This window comes from Mercenaria mercenaria, chromosome 4 (genome assembly GCF_021730395.1).
Source record: "Mercenaria mercenaria strain notata chromosome 4, MADL_Memer_1, whole genome shotgun sequence".
In the NCBI taxonomy this organism is placed as follows: Eukaryota; Metazoa; Mollusca; class Bivalvia; order Venerida; family Veneridae; genus Mercenaria; species Mercenaria mercenaria.
The window spans coordinates 14845070-14861038 of record NC_069364.1 but is presented as its reverse complement, the minus strand read 5'-3'; the positions used below and the strand labels follow the sequence as shown (position 1 = coordinate 14861038).

Genomic DNA, 15969 nt, shown 5'->3' with positions numbered 1-15969 from the left:
ACAATTGGAGCTAAGATACAAAATGTTTTACATATTTAACGAGGACAACCAACTGTAAAAATTAATTGGGTATACTAACGGCTAGATTTAGAATTACACTGAAACTATTTTACATACCTCTGGGGCATAATATCGAGTCAATGTGTTCTGAAATAATTCCTGCCATTAAAAACAAGAGTTACTTTATTAGTTCTAGTTACCCTTCAGCTCAATTGTCTCAACCATTTCAATTAAAAATAACATTCGTGACTGATTATTTATTTAACGGGAATCTTCTAAGTTTACTGTTGAAAAAACAACAACAAATATTGTTTTTGAAAGTGAATTAAATAAAAAAAGGAATGGTGGCCCTTGACCATGTACCCCTGAGTAAAGAATTGTGTAGAGGATTGTTTGTTGGTCATTGCAATTTACCGATTGTACGAGAGTAGTACAATTAATATTTTATATACTATGGAATTTAGATATTCGACAGTCAAGCACGAGAATTTCGAAATTTGTTCATAACGTTCTTTTCTTTATTGCATTGACTCATAGACAAGTTCAATTTTAATTTGAAGTTGTTACGAAAACGTCTTGTGAACATAATAAACATTTAAGAATTCAGTTTGTGTGTAAAGAACCTTTGAACGCGTTTGTAAAGAACAAATACGCTATATAGATTTGCTATAAGGTATCGAGAGCTCAGCGAAAACTATACTAACTACATATTTTGGTGAAAATGACATTATGACATTTCTGAGGTTGTTTTATCATGATACATGTTGTGTATAAATATTTTAGCTATATCTTTAATAGATTTTTTTTATCATGAGAGAAAACAAAAATATTCTATCTCAAAACTATTGCAAAACTATTCTATCTATTTTTAATGTTTGCTTCTATATTTTGAACACTTGAAAATACGGTGAAACCTGTAGTTTACTGTCACCTCTGAATAGAGATCACCCTGTGAATAAAGATCACACTTCCAGAAACCTGTATTTATTTATGAGGGAAAATGCACCTCAGAACAAAGGTCAACTTTTTAGTAAGGCCAGTTTTTGTCTTTCCTGTGGATGACCTTTGTTCACAAGTTTGACTGTAAATTTGATATATACTAAAAATGAGAAGACATGAGTTTCGATGCTAGTAGGTCTAATTGTTAATCACGAGTTAATAGAATATTGTGATATCTTTTTCAGTCATGCATGTTTCATTCAATAACAAAACACTAGAATAAATTTACCATTCAGTAATAATAATAATCAGATAAAATTTTCTTTACATACAGTATTTTAACTGTATAATAAAGTTGGAAGGCAGTTATATCAGTATTGCATTGAGTCCTTGAAATAGTATAATTATATTATGGGAAATTGTAGAAGGTCATAGGCATTATAAGCAAACTATACACACGTGCAAAATAAAATGTTCAGATTCTTTGTGGGAATATTATGTACATGTATTAATATTTGAGCATCAAAATGCACCATTTTTACTCACAACGAGACTGATGTGATTTCATTAATAAAAAAAATGAAATATTAAAGAAATTCATTAATTAATTCAAAATGTTCTCCTCTTTCCAGGATGTTGTCAGTTAAAGCTTCTACACATCAATGTAACCCAATGTTCTATGGGGCAAGAAAATAGGGCGTTGCAAACAGCTATATGGCTATTACGAAATCGTTGAAGAAGCCCTTAGAGTTATGGCAGACCGAAGACCTGGATGATATCTTAAATAATGGGGATAAATTGTATACAGAATTAAGCGCAAGTGAACAGAGAGAACCCTATCTCTTGATTTCAGAGCGAAATAATCCTGAAGTATGTTCAAATTTCAGGTTCAAAATAAACAACATTTACAGGGGAGATATTCATGCATCTTCAGCTGAAAACCCTTTCAGTACATTAAGTGATGCCATACAAAACATTGAGACATTTGCCTTTTTAACAATAAAATGTTACACAATGGCAGAAATCAACAATGGTACATTTTATGTTTTTGATCCGCATGCACGTAATGACAAAGGGCTGCCTACTGTCGGTGGCAGTGCAGTTCTCACTGGGCACAGCAATAAGGATGAACTATTTAATTTTGTCGAATTGCTGTCCAATACTTTATGCTCTACAGCAGCAAATATCCCATATGAATTGACAAACGTAACTATTACGTCTATAGATATTGAAGACAATAAGCATATAATTTCTGATGCATGTAGTACATCAAGCAGAGAATTCTCTGGATTTTCAGATGTTAGTGATTCTGAGTATACCTATTTTGCAAAGAAAGTACCGGACCTGATCAGAAATAATAGCGCTACTGACACAGATGCTAATCTCAGTAATCTTACTGATTCAAATACATCTCATGATATATAACAGATTCTACAGATGATGATGTACCTCTGTCTGTTTTGTCGCAATATAATCAGGAAATTACAGTATGTATCTGATTCAGATTCAGGGAACTTGACTGATCTTGATGTTGATAGTTCAGGCAGTGAATATGAATTCACAAAATATGAGAAACGTAAATTGGAACAGTTAGATATATCTGAATCTGAGTCAGATACAGACTTAAAAAGTAAGAAAAAGATAAGATTTAAAGTAAAACAAAAGCAGTCTCATAGTGATACACACAAAGTGAACCAAGAAGCACCTGAGTGTCTTATAAGGAGTGGTCTAGGTGGAGTACCCGAGTGTCATATAGGGAATGGCCAAGGTGGGGTGCCCGAGTGTCATATAGGAAATGGTTTAGGTGGGGTGTCTGAGGGTCATATAGAGAATGGTCTAGGTGGGGCGCCTGTGTGTCATATAGGGGATGATGTAGGTGGGGCGCCCGAGTGTCATTTAGGGAATGACCCAGGTGGGGCACCTGAGTGCCGTATAGGGAATGGCTTAGGTGCGGCACCTGAATGTCATATTGGGAGTGGTCTAGATGAGTCACCTGAGTGTCAGATAGGGAATGGTCTAGGTGGAGTACCCGAGTGTCATATAGGGAATGACCAAGGTGGGGCGTCTGAGTGTCATATAGGAAATGGTTTAGGTGGGGTGTCTGAGGGTCATATAGAGAATGGTCTAGGTGGAGCGCCTGTGTGTCATATAGGGGATGATGTAGGTGGGGCGCCTGAGTGTCATTTAGGAAATGACCCAGGTGGGGCACCTGTCATATAGGGAATGGTTTAGGTGCGGCACCTGAATGTCATATTGGTAGTGGTCTAGATGAGTCACCTGAGTGTCAGATAGGGAATGGTCTAGGTGGGGCACCAGGGAATCAAAGTGATATAGAAGGGGCACTGGATAGTCAGGAAAGTATAGATAGTGGCATGGGTAGACCTTTTACTGAAGATGTTTACAGGGGAAGAAAACGAAAACGAAACCCTGAAAAATGGACCAGAAACATCCGCAAAAGGCTAAAGAATTCAGGTAAGAAATTCTACAATAGAAATGGAAAAGTTGTAAGTGGACGGTATGTAAAACCAGGATGTGGGCAGAAGTGCAGATATAAGTGCCAGGTAAACTTTCACTCAGAGGAAAGAGACAGCATATTCCATAAATACTGGGGATTAAGGAACATTGAACAACAGAGATAGCTCCTGTTTAACCATTCGTCCCCAAAACCAAAGGCCAGAAAACGTTTAAACAGCAGTTCTAAGCAAAATATTTCATGTGCATGGTCTTTGCCTCAAAATGATGGAACACAGGTAAGAGTTTGCAAAACTTTCTTTTTAGATACACTAAATGTATCAGCACAAATGGTAAGGACTGCAATAAGAAGGTCAAAGATCATCCCTGGTGTTTGTGAAATAGACAGGCGAGGCAAACACTTGAACAGACCAAATCGAACCAAATAAACTGAAATTGAATACGTAAAAGCGCATATAAACTCTTACCCACGAGTTGAGTCGCATTATTGTAGAAAGGACTCTAAGAAGGAGTATTTAGAACAGGACCTAAACTTAGCAGAACTGCATAGACAATATAAAGAGAAATGCAGAGAAGATCAAAGGAGTCTGTTTCACAAGGTGTGTATCGTTCTATTTTTGATAACTGCTTCAATATTGGGTTCATGAAACCTCTTAAAGGAACGCATCTGATGTTGAAAAGGTCAGTATTCAAAGTGAATATGATCTGCATATTAAAAATAAAGAGTCTGCAAGTGCCCAAAAGAACCATGATAAAGCAAAAGCTGAATCTGGAATAGATGATTACCTGCTTGTTGCCTGCTTTGATTTAGAAAAAGTGCTTTTAATACCAAAGGGAAAAGCATCATCCTTGTACTATAGAAGAAGATTGAATTCATTCAATCTTTCAATTTACAATCTTGGTACATCAAATGCAAATTGTTACGTTTGGAACGAAAGTATAGCAAGAAGAGGAGCCTGTGAAATTAGTAGCTGTGTCTATATCATTGACTTTTTGAAGTATTCAAGGAGTCAAGGTAAACAAAAATGTATCTTTTTTTCCGACAATTGCAGCTCTCAAAATAAATGTAGATATTATATATTTATGTTTGTGGTATGCCATGAAAACTCTGAAATTGCAGTCTATTGAACACAAATACGAAGGGACATACGCATGATTCTGTGCATGCAGCCATAGAGACCCACAGCGAGGTTAGTAAACCTATTTACACAACCCCTTAGTGGGCCACTGCCATAAGAGGAGCCCGAAAGTCAAAAATTGCCTATGAAGTTAAGGAGATGGATTGTTCAGATTTTTTCAATTTTAAAAATGTGGCTACAGTTCTTAAGAATTTTGATCTGGATACTGATAGACAAAAGGTGAATTGGTTAGATATTTTGACATTTTCCTTGAGCCTTGAAAGTCCAAATAGTGTTGGATTCAAATACAACTATGATGGACCAGTCCACTATATCAACCTGATACAAAAGGTAGCAGAAGCACTGAAATCCCAAACCCATTAAACATTAGATTGGAACAGTTATATGAACAGAGGCCACATGCTACCTATGACAAATACAAAGATCTAATGAGGCTACGTCGGGATGGAATAATTCCTTCTGTACACCACCAGTTCTTTTCTGAGCTGTCACATGACACTGAATAATCAACTTCCCAGTTAGAAAATACAGCTGCTTAAAAGCTATGACAGTTTCTAATGAAAACCGGTTTTTAAAAGCAGACTACAGTACTAAAATTTGCAATGTGAAAGCAATATTTAGTTTAGTCCGTAACTCTTGTCTATAATATTTGCATTTATTTTGGAGTGAATTTTTGAAATCTATATTCACTGACTATCGGTATTTTGATGTCAAATGAAATTGTCCTTGTATCTAAAGCCTCTTTTAAGGAAATTTTATTTCCTAATATTAGGATATCATCCAATTAAAAGCCTCACTTAAAGAAATTTTATTTCCTAATATTAGGAAATAAAACTTTGTTAAGTGAGGCTTTTAATTGGATAATTTCATATGACAAAATTTTGTCAATGAGATAATTGAGATGGTTAAATTTGCAAAGGCGGTAATCTGCAAAAAAAAAGTGAAAAAATAAATCAAAACTAATTACTTCAAAATTTTACGGTATCCTGACTGAAGTGACATGATTAGGTCATATCATTCTTTACACCATGATGAATTTTTTCACAGGTACCGTATAAAGCTCAACAATTACCATCATAGATAATAGCTATAGATTAGTTCACTGTTTTGTGATGAAATTTTCACTTTACCCAAGTATAGGATAAAAGTGATGGGTTTGAAATAAACTGGGCCCGTCATATCCATAAAGCATCTTGTAAAATTTTCTGCTTAGTTAAGTTTTTCTTTAAAATTGATTTTTATTCCTTACTCTGTTTCCTTTCAGTTAGGAACTGATCATAAATGATTTATTTTAATTTTACTCCTAGAGTATCCTATGTAATATGTAAATTCAAATTCATGCCAGTGAAAATTATGTCAAGAACATTATTAAAGGGAACAGTATTTGACTTAAGTCAAACACATCAACGTAGGTAAATTGTTTTACTAAGATGCTTTTTAAATACAGGTTCAGTTGACATAATAATTTGATAAATAAAAAGAAAATGGGCTTAGTGATGGTACATTTGATATTACACCAACAGTATATTTTATATTACGGCTTATGAGACAATATAAATACATCAATACTTGTATCTTGTGAAAATACCCAGGCAAATTAAGCCTAAATTGACATGAATTTCTTGATGTTAATTAAATCAATAATTTATTTTACATTTATAGAAACATATACTACCAGTTATTTGCAAAATGTATTTATTGCCGTTCTTTGCCATTATAGCATTCTAACAATGTTGTTATTATTAAATTATGTTTATTGATGTTTTGAAAATGTGTTGTCTTTTTTATTGGATTCCCTGTACTGAACTTATAGCCTAAACTGCTAACGCAAACTTGCTAAGTTCATTTAGAACTATTTTTGCACAACAATGAAAAGATTATGTGCCGAAGAAAGTTCAATTGGAATCCTTTTGCATAAATATTTATTTAAATTCAGATCTGATAAAAGTGCAAATTTTAAACTAATCCAACTTAAGTTAGAATAGTTTTACATAAATGATTGTTCTAAATACTGACAATGTTTAATGCAAAACTATTCCAAGTTTAGTTAGAATAGTTTTGCGCTTTCGATTATGTAAAATGTAATCAATTTTCAGTGCAAAACTATTCCAAGTTAAAATATGTCTAATAAATCACTTTTAAAGAAAATAATGTAGGCTATTAAATAATAGTATTTTTATATTATTTTAGTGTAAAAGTAATTTAATTCCAAAAATAAATCTAATTTATAGAATAAAGACAAAAACAGAAAGTTTTTCCCTTCTCCTGAAAAAAAGTAAAAACTGTAGTTAGTATAGTTTTGCGTTGAGCCCTCGGTATATAACATACATATATTTTACTTTACAATTACTCTTGCGTGGGGATCTTTAGTTCTGTCGACATCATAAACAACGAATTGAATATACATATCTATAGAATATATATATACTCATCACATTCAGATAAACGTACCCGTACCACAATATGAAAGTGGCGTACTCAACTAAAGTCTTTCCAACTATGCTTAAGGCTACTTATAAGCTACAGGATGGGCGGAAACGAACGTATATAAAACTCATACAATGTATTTTTTTAAATCTGCTTTAAACAACGATTGTCACAAATGTACTTGAGGTATTTTAACTTCCTAAAACAAAATAGATATGATTTAGTAATAGTGACATGATCACAAACGTTTAGTCCGAAGTGGGCGCCATTGTATTCTCATTTGTTTTATAATTAAGGAAGTACTTACTATAGAAACTGGCGTGAAGAAGAGCTGGAAGTTATCTTCCTTGTACAATCATATTGTTTGAAAGTGCCTTGTTTCTAAACATATCATTTTACTTACTTTAGTTTTGCCGTCTTTAATGTGGAATATTCTTTACAGAAAATCACATATTTTTTTCTAACGGTGATGCCCGAAGAACCTTGATACGGTACTAGATACCAATACTAATCCACCATGTGATTTACTGTACCTGGTGCCCATATATGAAAGCGAATTATTAAAATGTAATAAATGCAGGTTTAACTCAATTTGGTAAATACATTAATAGAAACATATTTGCTCAAGTGATGCAAAAGTCATTCTCAAACGAAAATATACCAAGTTGTGATAAGTTTTTATAGTTCTTTTTCTTTCTTTAATAATCGCCCGTGTACTACAAACTATCATTAATACCTAACAATTACATTCCTACATGAGACATATTTTGTTGTTCTTTATTATCATAGTGGGAAAAGTTTTAAGAAACTCTTGAACATAAATAAAACTTGGAAAAATAAGTTTTTGTTATAGGAAAGACTTCTAAGATTTTAAGCTCTCATTACTTTGCGTGTGTACATTTACTTGTTCCTGCTGGATGCGGAACTGAAAACAAAGAATATATCATTACCTTAATGCTGTATCATTTAGATGTAACAACGATTTTAGCACGTTCAAGCCTCCATAGAAACAACTTTTTTTCCAGTAATCATTTGACGTGATTCGATAAATTTGGTCAGTCTTTAAACAAGTTAAAACGGACATTAACACAAACAGTTTAACAAATAAACGGACAAACAGAAACAATCAATCAATCAATCAAACAAACAAACAAACAAACAAACAATATATATATATATTATAATCACAGGAAATGAAAATTTAACCATAGTATTTCTGCCTTTTGTAAGCGACATTGATGTTTCCCAAATGAATTGTTTTAAATGTCTAAAAGGCAGATGATTTAAGTGCCTATTTTAGAGGTTTTATGACAGCTAATATGTTGAAGCATTAATTCAGTAAACACATCTACTGTAAATACAGTAATAAGTTTTTTTAAGGCATTTGTTTGCTGTATATCAGCTAAAATATTTAGCGAATGTGAAAAGGGGATAATTTGAAAATTTAACGATTAATAGATGTGGTACAATCAGCGACACGCCTAACAAAAAAAGGCAGAACATGTGTTTACATGTTTTTTTTTTATAATATATGAGGCTCTGTGTTGGTTATTGCTAAGCCTTTAAAGTAAAATTCGATGGTGCAATTGTAGTAACATAAACCCGTCTCAGTGCTTTGATGTCATTTCCATTGACATTTAAGATAAATATTGTTATTTTGAGACAAGTACTCAGGGGAGGTACTTACATAATAAATTGATTTCGTCCTGATTTTCCGACCTTCTTTACACATTTCACACTTATGAAACATTATGCAAGAATTGACTTCCTATCACTTTAAGTAGCAAATATATTCCTTCTTGTCTCAGTATTTTACTGTTTACAAGGCAGACAGGGAAAAAACCCTCATTATCGTTTCAACGGAAATTATATACTAACCCATGAACAGGGAAAAATGGTAAGATACTTATGTATAAAGTTATACATACCACCAGTGACTGAAATTGGATTGCTATAAAAGGTTAGTTGAAATCAATGCCGAACAATGGAGAAATATTCAAGAAATATAAACATTAAATATGAAAGCCGAACCAGCAGTTTAAGTGAAGTTTTGAAAACCAAGGACTTTCCCATAGTTGCAAGAATATCTAACACAAATGAACTTGCAGGAAAATGTTTAGTAGAAAAGAAAGAAGTCTTGTTTCAAAGGCGGTTGAAAACAAAATGTGCACAGGTTAGAATTTTGGACTTTAACGACAAGGAGAATGAACAAGAAGCAAAAGGTATCGAATTCATCATGGAACATGATAATTTTGTTGATGATTCATATCTTATATCTATTAAGTACAATGGAACACTAAAGTTTGTTCACAGACCAGGCAGTCAGAACAGATATTCTTCTATATCACAGGTAATTATTGTTTACAACTACTTTTATGTTAATTATATAAAGCGTGTTACTCCGACCAGCTTGTAACTGGTGTTCTGTAAAAATCACATTTTCTAAAAACGGATAAGTCAGTCAACCATAGCAATAAATCAATAAATTAGATATAAGCAGATAATTGGTTACGCTAGCTACGAATCTATGTGTACAACGTTAAGTTTGGCTTTAAATATACAATATGCACGTTTATATCATTACATAGCAAATGAATCATATAATGATTAAAATTAAGATTTTATGACGACTAACCAGAAGTTTATTACCACTATCAGGGATTGATTCAAAAGTATGAAATTATATAAGAAATCCAACATTTAGAAATAATATTAACAGTTTGTGAATTGTTATTGACGTACTGACCAGTACATTGTCACAATCGCATAACAAGTAAAGCCAATGGCAGCTTTTATAAATTTCAAGATATTTTGTCAATTATCTGGATCCTTTTTACAGAACTCAAACACTTTCCAACAGGTTAACGCTGCTTTTGCATTTGGACAGCAAGAAAGTTTAGAGAAAGTAGTTCCGGAAGCCAATTTTGGTTGCAGAACATAACTCCCGAGTAGTTTTCCCTGGTTTAATTGCAAACAAGAAACCTAAATACCAGAAAGACAAGGCTAAACCTAAATCGCTTTAGGGGCCAGTATCGCCCCGCCCTCCTTGTAGCATGTTTCAGTACTTTTATGAACCATATATCTGACAACGTTTTTTAACGGATACAGGTTCTCCAAGAATTACCCCGATTTGTGCGTGTAGAAGAAGACACAGTTACCATGCCATCAAATGGCATAGGTAAAAACATTATTGTACCCGAAAAGACAATTCTAGAAGTTGTTAGAAAATTCAACGAAGATGGAGTAACGTTTTTACTATGCAGCAATGGTCATGACTCATACGCTTTCACTGAGAACGATAGAGTAAACTTCACAGAAGTTGAAGATGAAAGGTTATATCATCTATCTGAGCTTGTGCGTCTGCAATTATTGCCAAAAGTATTTCAGTTCCTCGAAGTTGATCCAACAGATATAGTTCAAATGAATGATGAACTGAATAGTGGCTTATTAACAATGGCTTGGGGACCAATGGAATTAACGAGATTTGTTGATGTTGACATGATTGTTGGTTGGGTGAGAGATAATAAAAAGAAGACGTATAAAACCTGTGTAATTCCAAGCAACCTTTGGCCATTGATTCCGCTTCAAACTCGAACATTTCCTGATCAAGAAGGGAAACACACTTACATTGACAGTAAATACAGTCACTGCATGAATACTGACTTTATAGACAGGAATTTATATATACTGCCCTTGGAACAGTCTTCGATTACCTGGCTAAGAAGTCCTGACTTGTACGAGCGCAATTATTCGGGAAGAGCAATGTTTGATGTGGTATATATTGATTTTCAAGGTGAAATTATTAATCAATAGTCAGTTTGTTTTTGTAACATACACATTCTACACATTTACGAATAATTTTATTGAGTAGTTTAAATTTAGATTTATCATTAGAAGTACAAAATGCTTTACCTTGTATATTTGGGACATAGTACACCCGTCTTCACATAGAATTATGTGAGATTTCAATATTTTTCGTCTGCATGAAAAAATTGAACTGATTTTGTAAGTATGACGTTTATATGAGGGTTAGAAAATTTTGCTTCATAAAGGAAACATGTTATTCAGGCATGTGTTTATCTCTAAACTGAATAGTATTATCTGGCTTTAAATGTTTCATTCAATTTCCCATGGGGTAGTTTAGTACCTTTCATTTTAGTAAAAGAAGTGTTCACTCTATTTAAACAGTCTCATCTGAGGATGACGACGAGACAAGTGGTGATAATACCGGAAACTTTGACTGTCCTCCACCATTACCAGGTAAAAGTTTTGGAAAAATAATTCTGTTTCCATAGTGAGATCTTTAATATGTTGTGCCGGTTTGCAAACTCTATAAGAATCAGATAGTAAATCAAGCTTTGTTCTGAAATACCGTTTAAGCATATCTTCCTTACTCACCACAAACAGCCTTAATGAGGAGTATTTACACTTAGGTTCTTTTACAAAAGTTTCCTGTTATTTGTTTTAATATCTACATGTCAAAACTTCGCAGTCCTTTTAATAAACCAAATCTTGACAGAACTGAGCCTATTTAATACACCGCTTTATGTCAAACAAATGTTTATCGTTAAATCATTACTTATCACCTCAGTAAACACAATTGTAGCAAAATCACTTGATAAATTCATAAGGCTAGTAAGTATTGAAAATTGTTTTTATACATATTTTTATGCTTACATGGAAGATATAGTAAGATGTAGTACGTAAGTTCATATAATTTTCCATAGAATTATTTCGAATTTCAGAAAAACCAACAAAGTCGCTAGATCCCCAGGGTACAACACAATTACTTCCTAAGGAAAGGTAATATCGTTTAGTCCTACACATAATGATACTGGAATTATTGCATTTTATATGAAAGTTTCTTTTGTATGCATAATTTGTTCAAAATCATTGCTGTACAAACTATGTTAATATTTCACACAGAAATTTGAAAAACAGATGTAAACAGATTGAATTTTTATTAGTATTTCAGAAGTCACTCCATAATTCCAAATAATATTCTAAAGAAATCCGAAATAACCGAATTGCAAACTAAAGATCAAAATTAATGAGATGTTCTTGCAACTTTTTATACAGGCAAAATATGTCAGTTTCTGGGAAAGTCCGAAAAGAGTCAATGAATTGGTTTTCACAAAAACATACTCAGACGACAAGCAAAAGAAAGAAAAGTAAAGAAAATCATTCAGATATGCACATATTGAAGAATATTGCGACCGAACGAACGTATAATATATCAAGGTGCTCTTCAGAAGGTAATGTCAGGGACTGTCCTGAACACTACAAAAAGCAACAGATTGGCTCCCAATCTACATTAAGCCAAATCAAAGTTCATTCTATCAAACCGGTAACAGGGGAAAATCAGTATTTACATGCCGATGAAATGTCTGTTCGACTACTGAAATCCAGTGAAAACATACAACAGGTATTGCCAACAGCGCCATATTCTGCGTTATCAAACTGTAGTTCTAATACCACTTCCGGTGCGACCTCAGATTCTCTTCAACATCACTAAGCGACCGATTCAAACCTATTCCAAGTCGATGAGGAAGACACGGTGTCAAAGTCACCAAACAGAGAAATAACAGACAACTGTGTAACCACTTCAATTAATGAACAGTTTGCTACGGAAGAGAATCTGATTTCATCCGTTTCACCTCAAGCCATGGAAATAGAAGCATCATCCTGTGTACTTGTATCTAAACAAAGCGATGAACATGACATTTCACTGTCAAGGTTAAACAGTAACTACATACTAGAAACAGATCAGACAAAGAACAAGTTTTATCAATATTCGGTTTTGGAAACCATACAATGCTTCAGACAGTGTGGTCTTGGAAAGTTTGCAGATGAGTGTTTCAAGAACAAAATTGATGGCTCGTTTTTCAGAAACTTTGATGTGCAAGTCCTGAAAGGAGATCCGTTCCATCTAAGCAACTTTGAGGTTATGAAAGTCAGAAAAATAATATTCGAAGGTTGGAGACCGGGTATCGGTAACTAACATCGATGGGATATTAGTTGAATTGATATTAAAGATTTACGCTTATCATATTCTTTTAATGCGTATACTTATCTTACTTGTAAGTAAATACATTACAGCATCGAAACATGATAGTGAAAGAGCCATATTTAGTTTTAATGGTAGTTGCTCAATACAGATCTTTACAAAGATAACAATTGTACAAATGTGTATTATGTGCAAGCGAGTAATACAGATCAGCTCACGCGGAAAACCCACTTTCCGTTTTTCCTCGAAGGAAAAATCTTGCATAGCGAGGAATTTCTCCGAGTACTGTCTAATTCTCGGAGTACCGACTGTTATAGTTATACTTTAGCGGAATTTTGTCGAGTCACTCCGAGAAATTACTTGACGGAACTCCGAGTCGAAAATATTCAGGTAACACTTTAATGATTTCCGGTATTTTATGGCCACTCCGCGCGACTTCGAGTCTGTAATAAACAATAAATCGGTCGTTTCGAGTGCCGCGAGATGATTTGACGAAACTTCGAGGCAGCATTTCTTTACTTACGGATTGTTTTTAAATAATTAGCTTTTCTTTTTTATATTTGAATGTATGAAACTGTTGTGAATTTTGATATTGAAATAGTTTCTGACCATGCGAATTAGATTAAGAAGTATATTTATTTATAATAAACTAAATTATTAATCACACGACATTAAACAAACATTGAAATCACCGCCGTTAAAGGAAAGCGATTTGTTAAATTTAGATATTTAAATAATTTCTGACTTTGCGAATTAAATTTAGGAAAAACATCGTGTAATTATTAATAATTTATGCACTTAATTACAAATAATTTATAACTTAGTCTAGATAAACTTTAAAATAACTCCCGCTAAAAGTAAATTGTTAAGTATGATATTGAAACACATGCGAATTAGTTTTAAAAGTAAATTTATGTAGAACGGAATAAATTATTAATCATATATAATTAAACAAATGTCCAAATGAGCGCCTTTAAAGGAAACTGCTTTGTTGTATGATGATATAGAAATAATTTTTGACTTTGCGAATTTAATTTAGAAATAAATTCATGAAAATGCACTAAAATATGAATACTTTATAACTAGATAAACTTTAATATTACGCCCGCTAGAAAAGTAAAATAAAAGAAAACAGAATTTCAAATAACTGCCGTTAAAGAATAGTGATTTGTTGAATATAATATTGAAACAGTTTCTGACAGTGCGAATTAAATTTAGAAATAAATTGATGTAAAATGGAATAAATTAGAAACTATATGATACTAGATAAACGTTACGCTAATGGCCGTGAAAGAAAAGCGACTTTTATTAATTACTGAAAATTATACGAGAAATGATGATATTTATCATGAAAGTGGTCTTTCTTTTATGTATTTGGAAGGAATTATAAATAGGATAAAATATACTACTGCGTTATCCACTCAAACAGTAATAAAATATCTTAAGTAAACAGAAAAATTTGGTTTAAGTAAGATAATACTTCAGTATTATTTTTATTTACAATTCAGTATTATTTTTATTTACAAATATTGTGTTATTTCGCGTATCACTATGTAAAATATTATCACCCTGCTCCAAATAATCTGAAATCTGTCCTCAAAGTTACTCGAAGGCTCATTTAAATTTTTATAGGTAATTAATTATTCGTCTCGGAGTCACTCGAAGGAATTCCGTCAAGTGACTCGGAAACAATAGAAACCAATATACAAATGTAGGTGTGTATTCCGCTAATTGGATTTCATTTCGAGTCACTTCGAAAATTTCCTTCGAGTGACTTCGCATAAATCCTCGGAGTCAGATAGCGAAATTCCTTGACGGAAAATGGCTGACTCGAAGAAGCTTCGAGTCGGAGCCTTGGTACTCGTTTTGGCCATCCTCCGAGGATCGAGTAGAATGGGTTTTCCGCGTGAGCTGATCTGTATGTAGGTATTATTATACATGCATAGTAGTAAAAAATGCCCTATAATAATGGCAACAACAACATTGCCATTATTAAGATCAAACCACAACAAGCGACACTGAAGTATACAGTAAGAGGTACGTTTGAAATAATGTCATACTTGTGACATTGTATAAACAAAAGAAATTAACGTAGAAAAATAACAAATGAGAAATAAATAGAGTAAAGAGTTGTTATCAGGAAATTAAATGTATTTAGTTAGTAGAAAACCATATTGGACTTATCTCTGTATATTTAAAATCACATAACTGTACTAATAGAAACTTCAAACTGTTGTTTGTTTGTTTGATTTCTGTTGGGGTTTTGTTTTGGTAATAACATTCATAATGCTACAGTACATTTATTAAATGTAATACAAGTTTGGACAGTGTAGGTTATTGACAGACAACATTATTTTGTTTTTATTATGATTTCATGCTTCATAAGGAAAATCGCTCGTTTCTGAATTATAGACAGTTATGCGTAATTGTGTGACTTTTTAAATTTTGGTTCAGTCAGTACAATACATAAAATAATATTTACGACATACGTTTCTAAACATTTAATAACTTAAAACAAATACACTGTTAGTAATATGGAAGATATTGTCAAAGATATTGAAGGGACATTTGAAATTCCGTTATGTGAATGTACATGTGTCATTTAATCTGTCATTCAGCGCTTTCTTTACGAATTGAATAAACTCATCTCTATGTATATTATTTGTCTTGTCTATTCAATATTGTCCATACTATCATCAGCTTTACTCATTATGTCTAAATTAAAGAACATGTGCTGGTATATTATAGGACAGAGGCTAACAAATAGATATACGAAATTTGGGATCTGCAAAGAATGTGCGTAAAATTTGATATGTGGCTTATTATTCCATACCCAGTGATAGGATATACAGGAAGATGTTCGGATAACTAAATGAATTAAGATTCAGTGGTTGAATATGCGATCAATTTAACTTACGTGTCTAATTTGAATACATAAAACAAAAAGTAAAACCCTGGCTAATATGTTGAAGAATGTCAATACAG

General features: G+C 32.9%; 2 protein-coding genes across 2 annotated transcripts; both read left to right on the top strand.

Moving 5' to 3' along the window:
* The first annotated feature begins 2376 nt into the window (after positions 1–2376).
* Positions 2377–3159, top strand: LOC128556131 (uncharacterized). Its single transcript, XM_053540061.1, has one exon. The coding sequence runs from the start codon at positions 2377–2379 to the stop codon at positions 3157–3159; it is 783 nt and encodes a 260-aa protein (XP_053396036.1).
* Positions 3160–8762: 5603 nt separating this feature from the next.
* On the top strand, positions 8763–15645 carry LOC123553215 (uncharacterized). Its single transcript, XM_045342960.2, has 5 exons — positions 8763–9327; positions 10086–10770; positions 11166–11237; positions 11723–11780; positions 12057–15645. Exons 1-5 carry the CDS (start codon positions 8962–8964, stop codon positions 12490–12492), a joined length of 1617 nt encoding a protein of 538 aa, XP_045198895.2. The 5' UTR covers positions 8763–8961; the 3' UTR covers positions 12493–15645.
* The last annotated feature ends 324 nt before the right edge of the window (positions 15646–15969 follow it).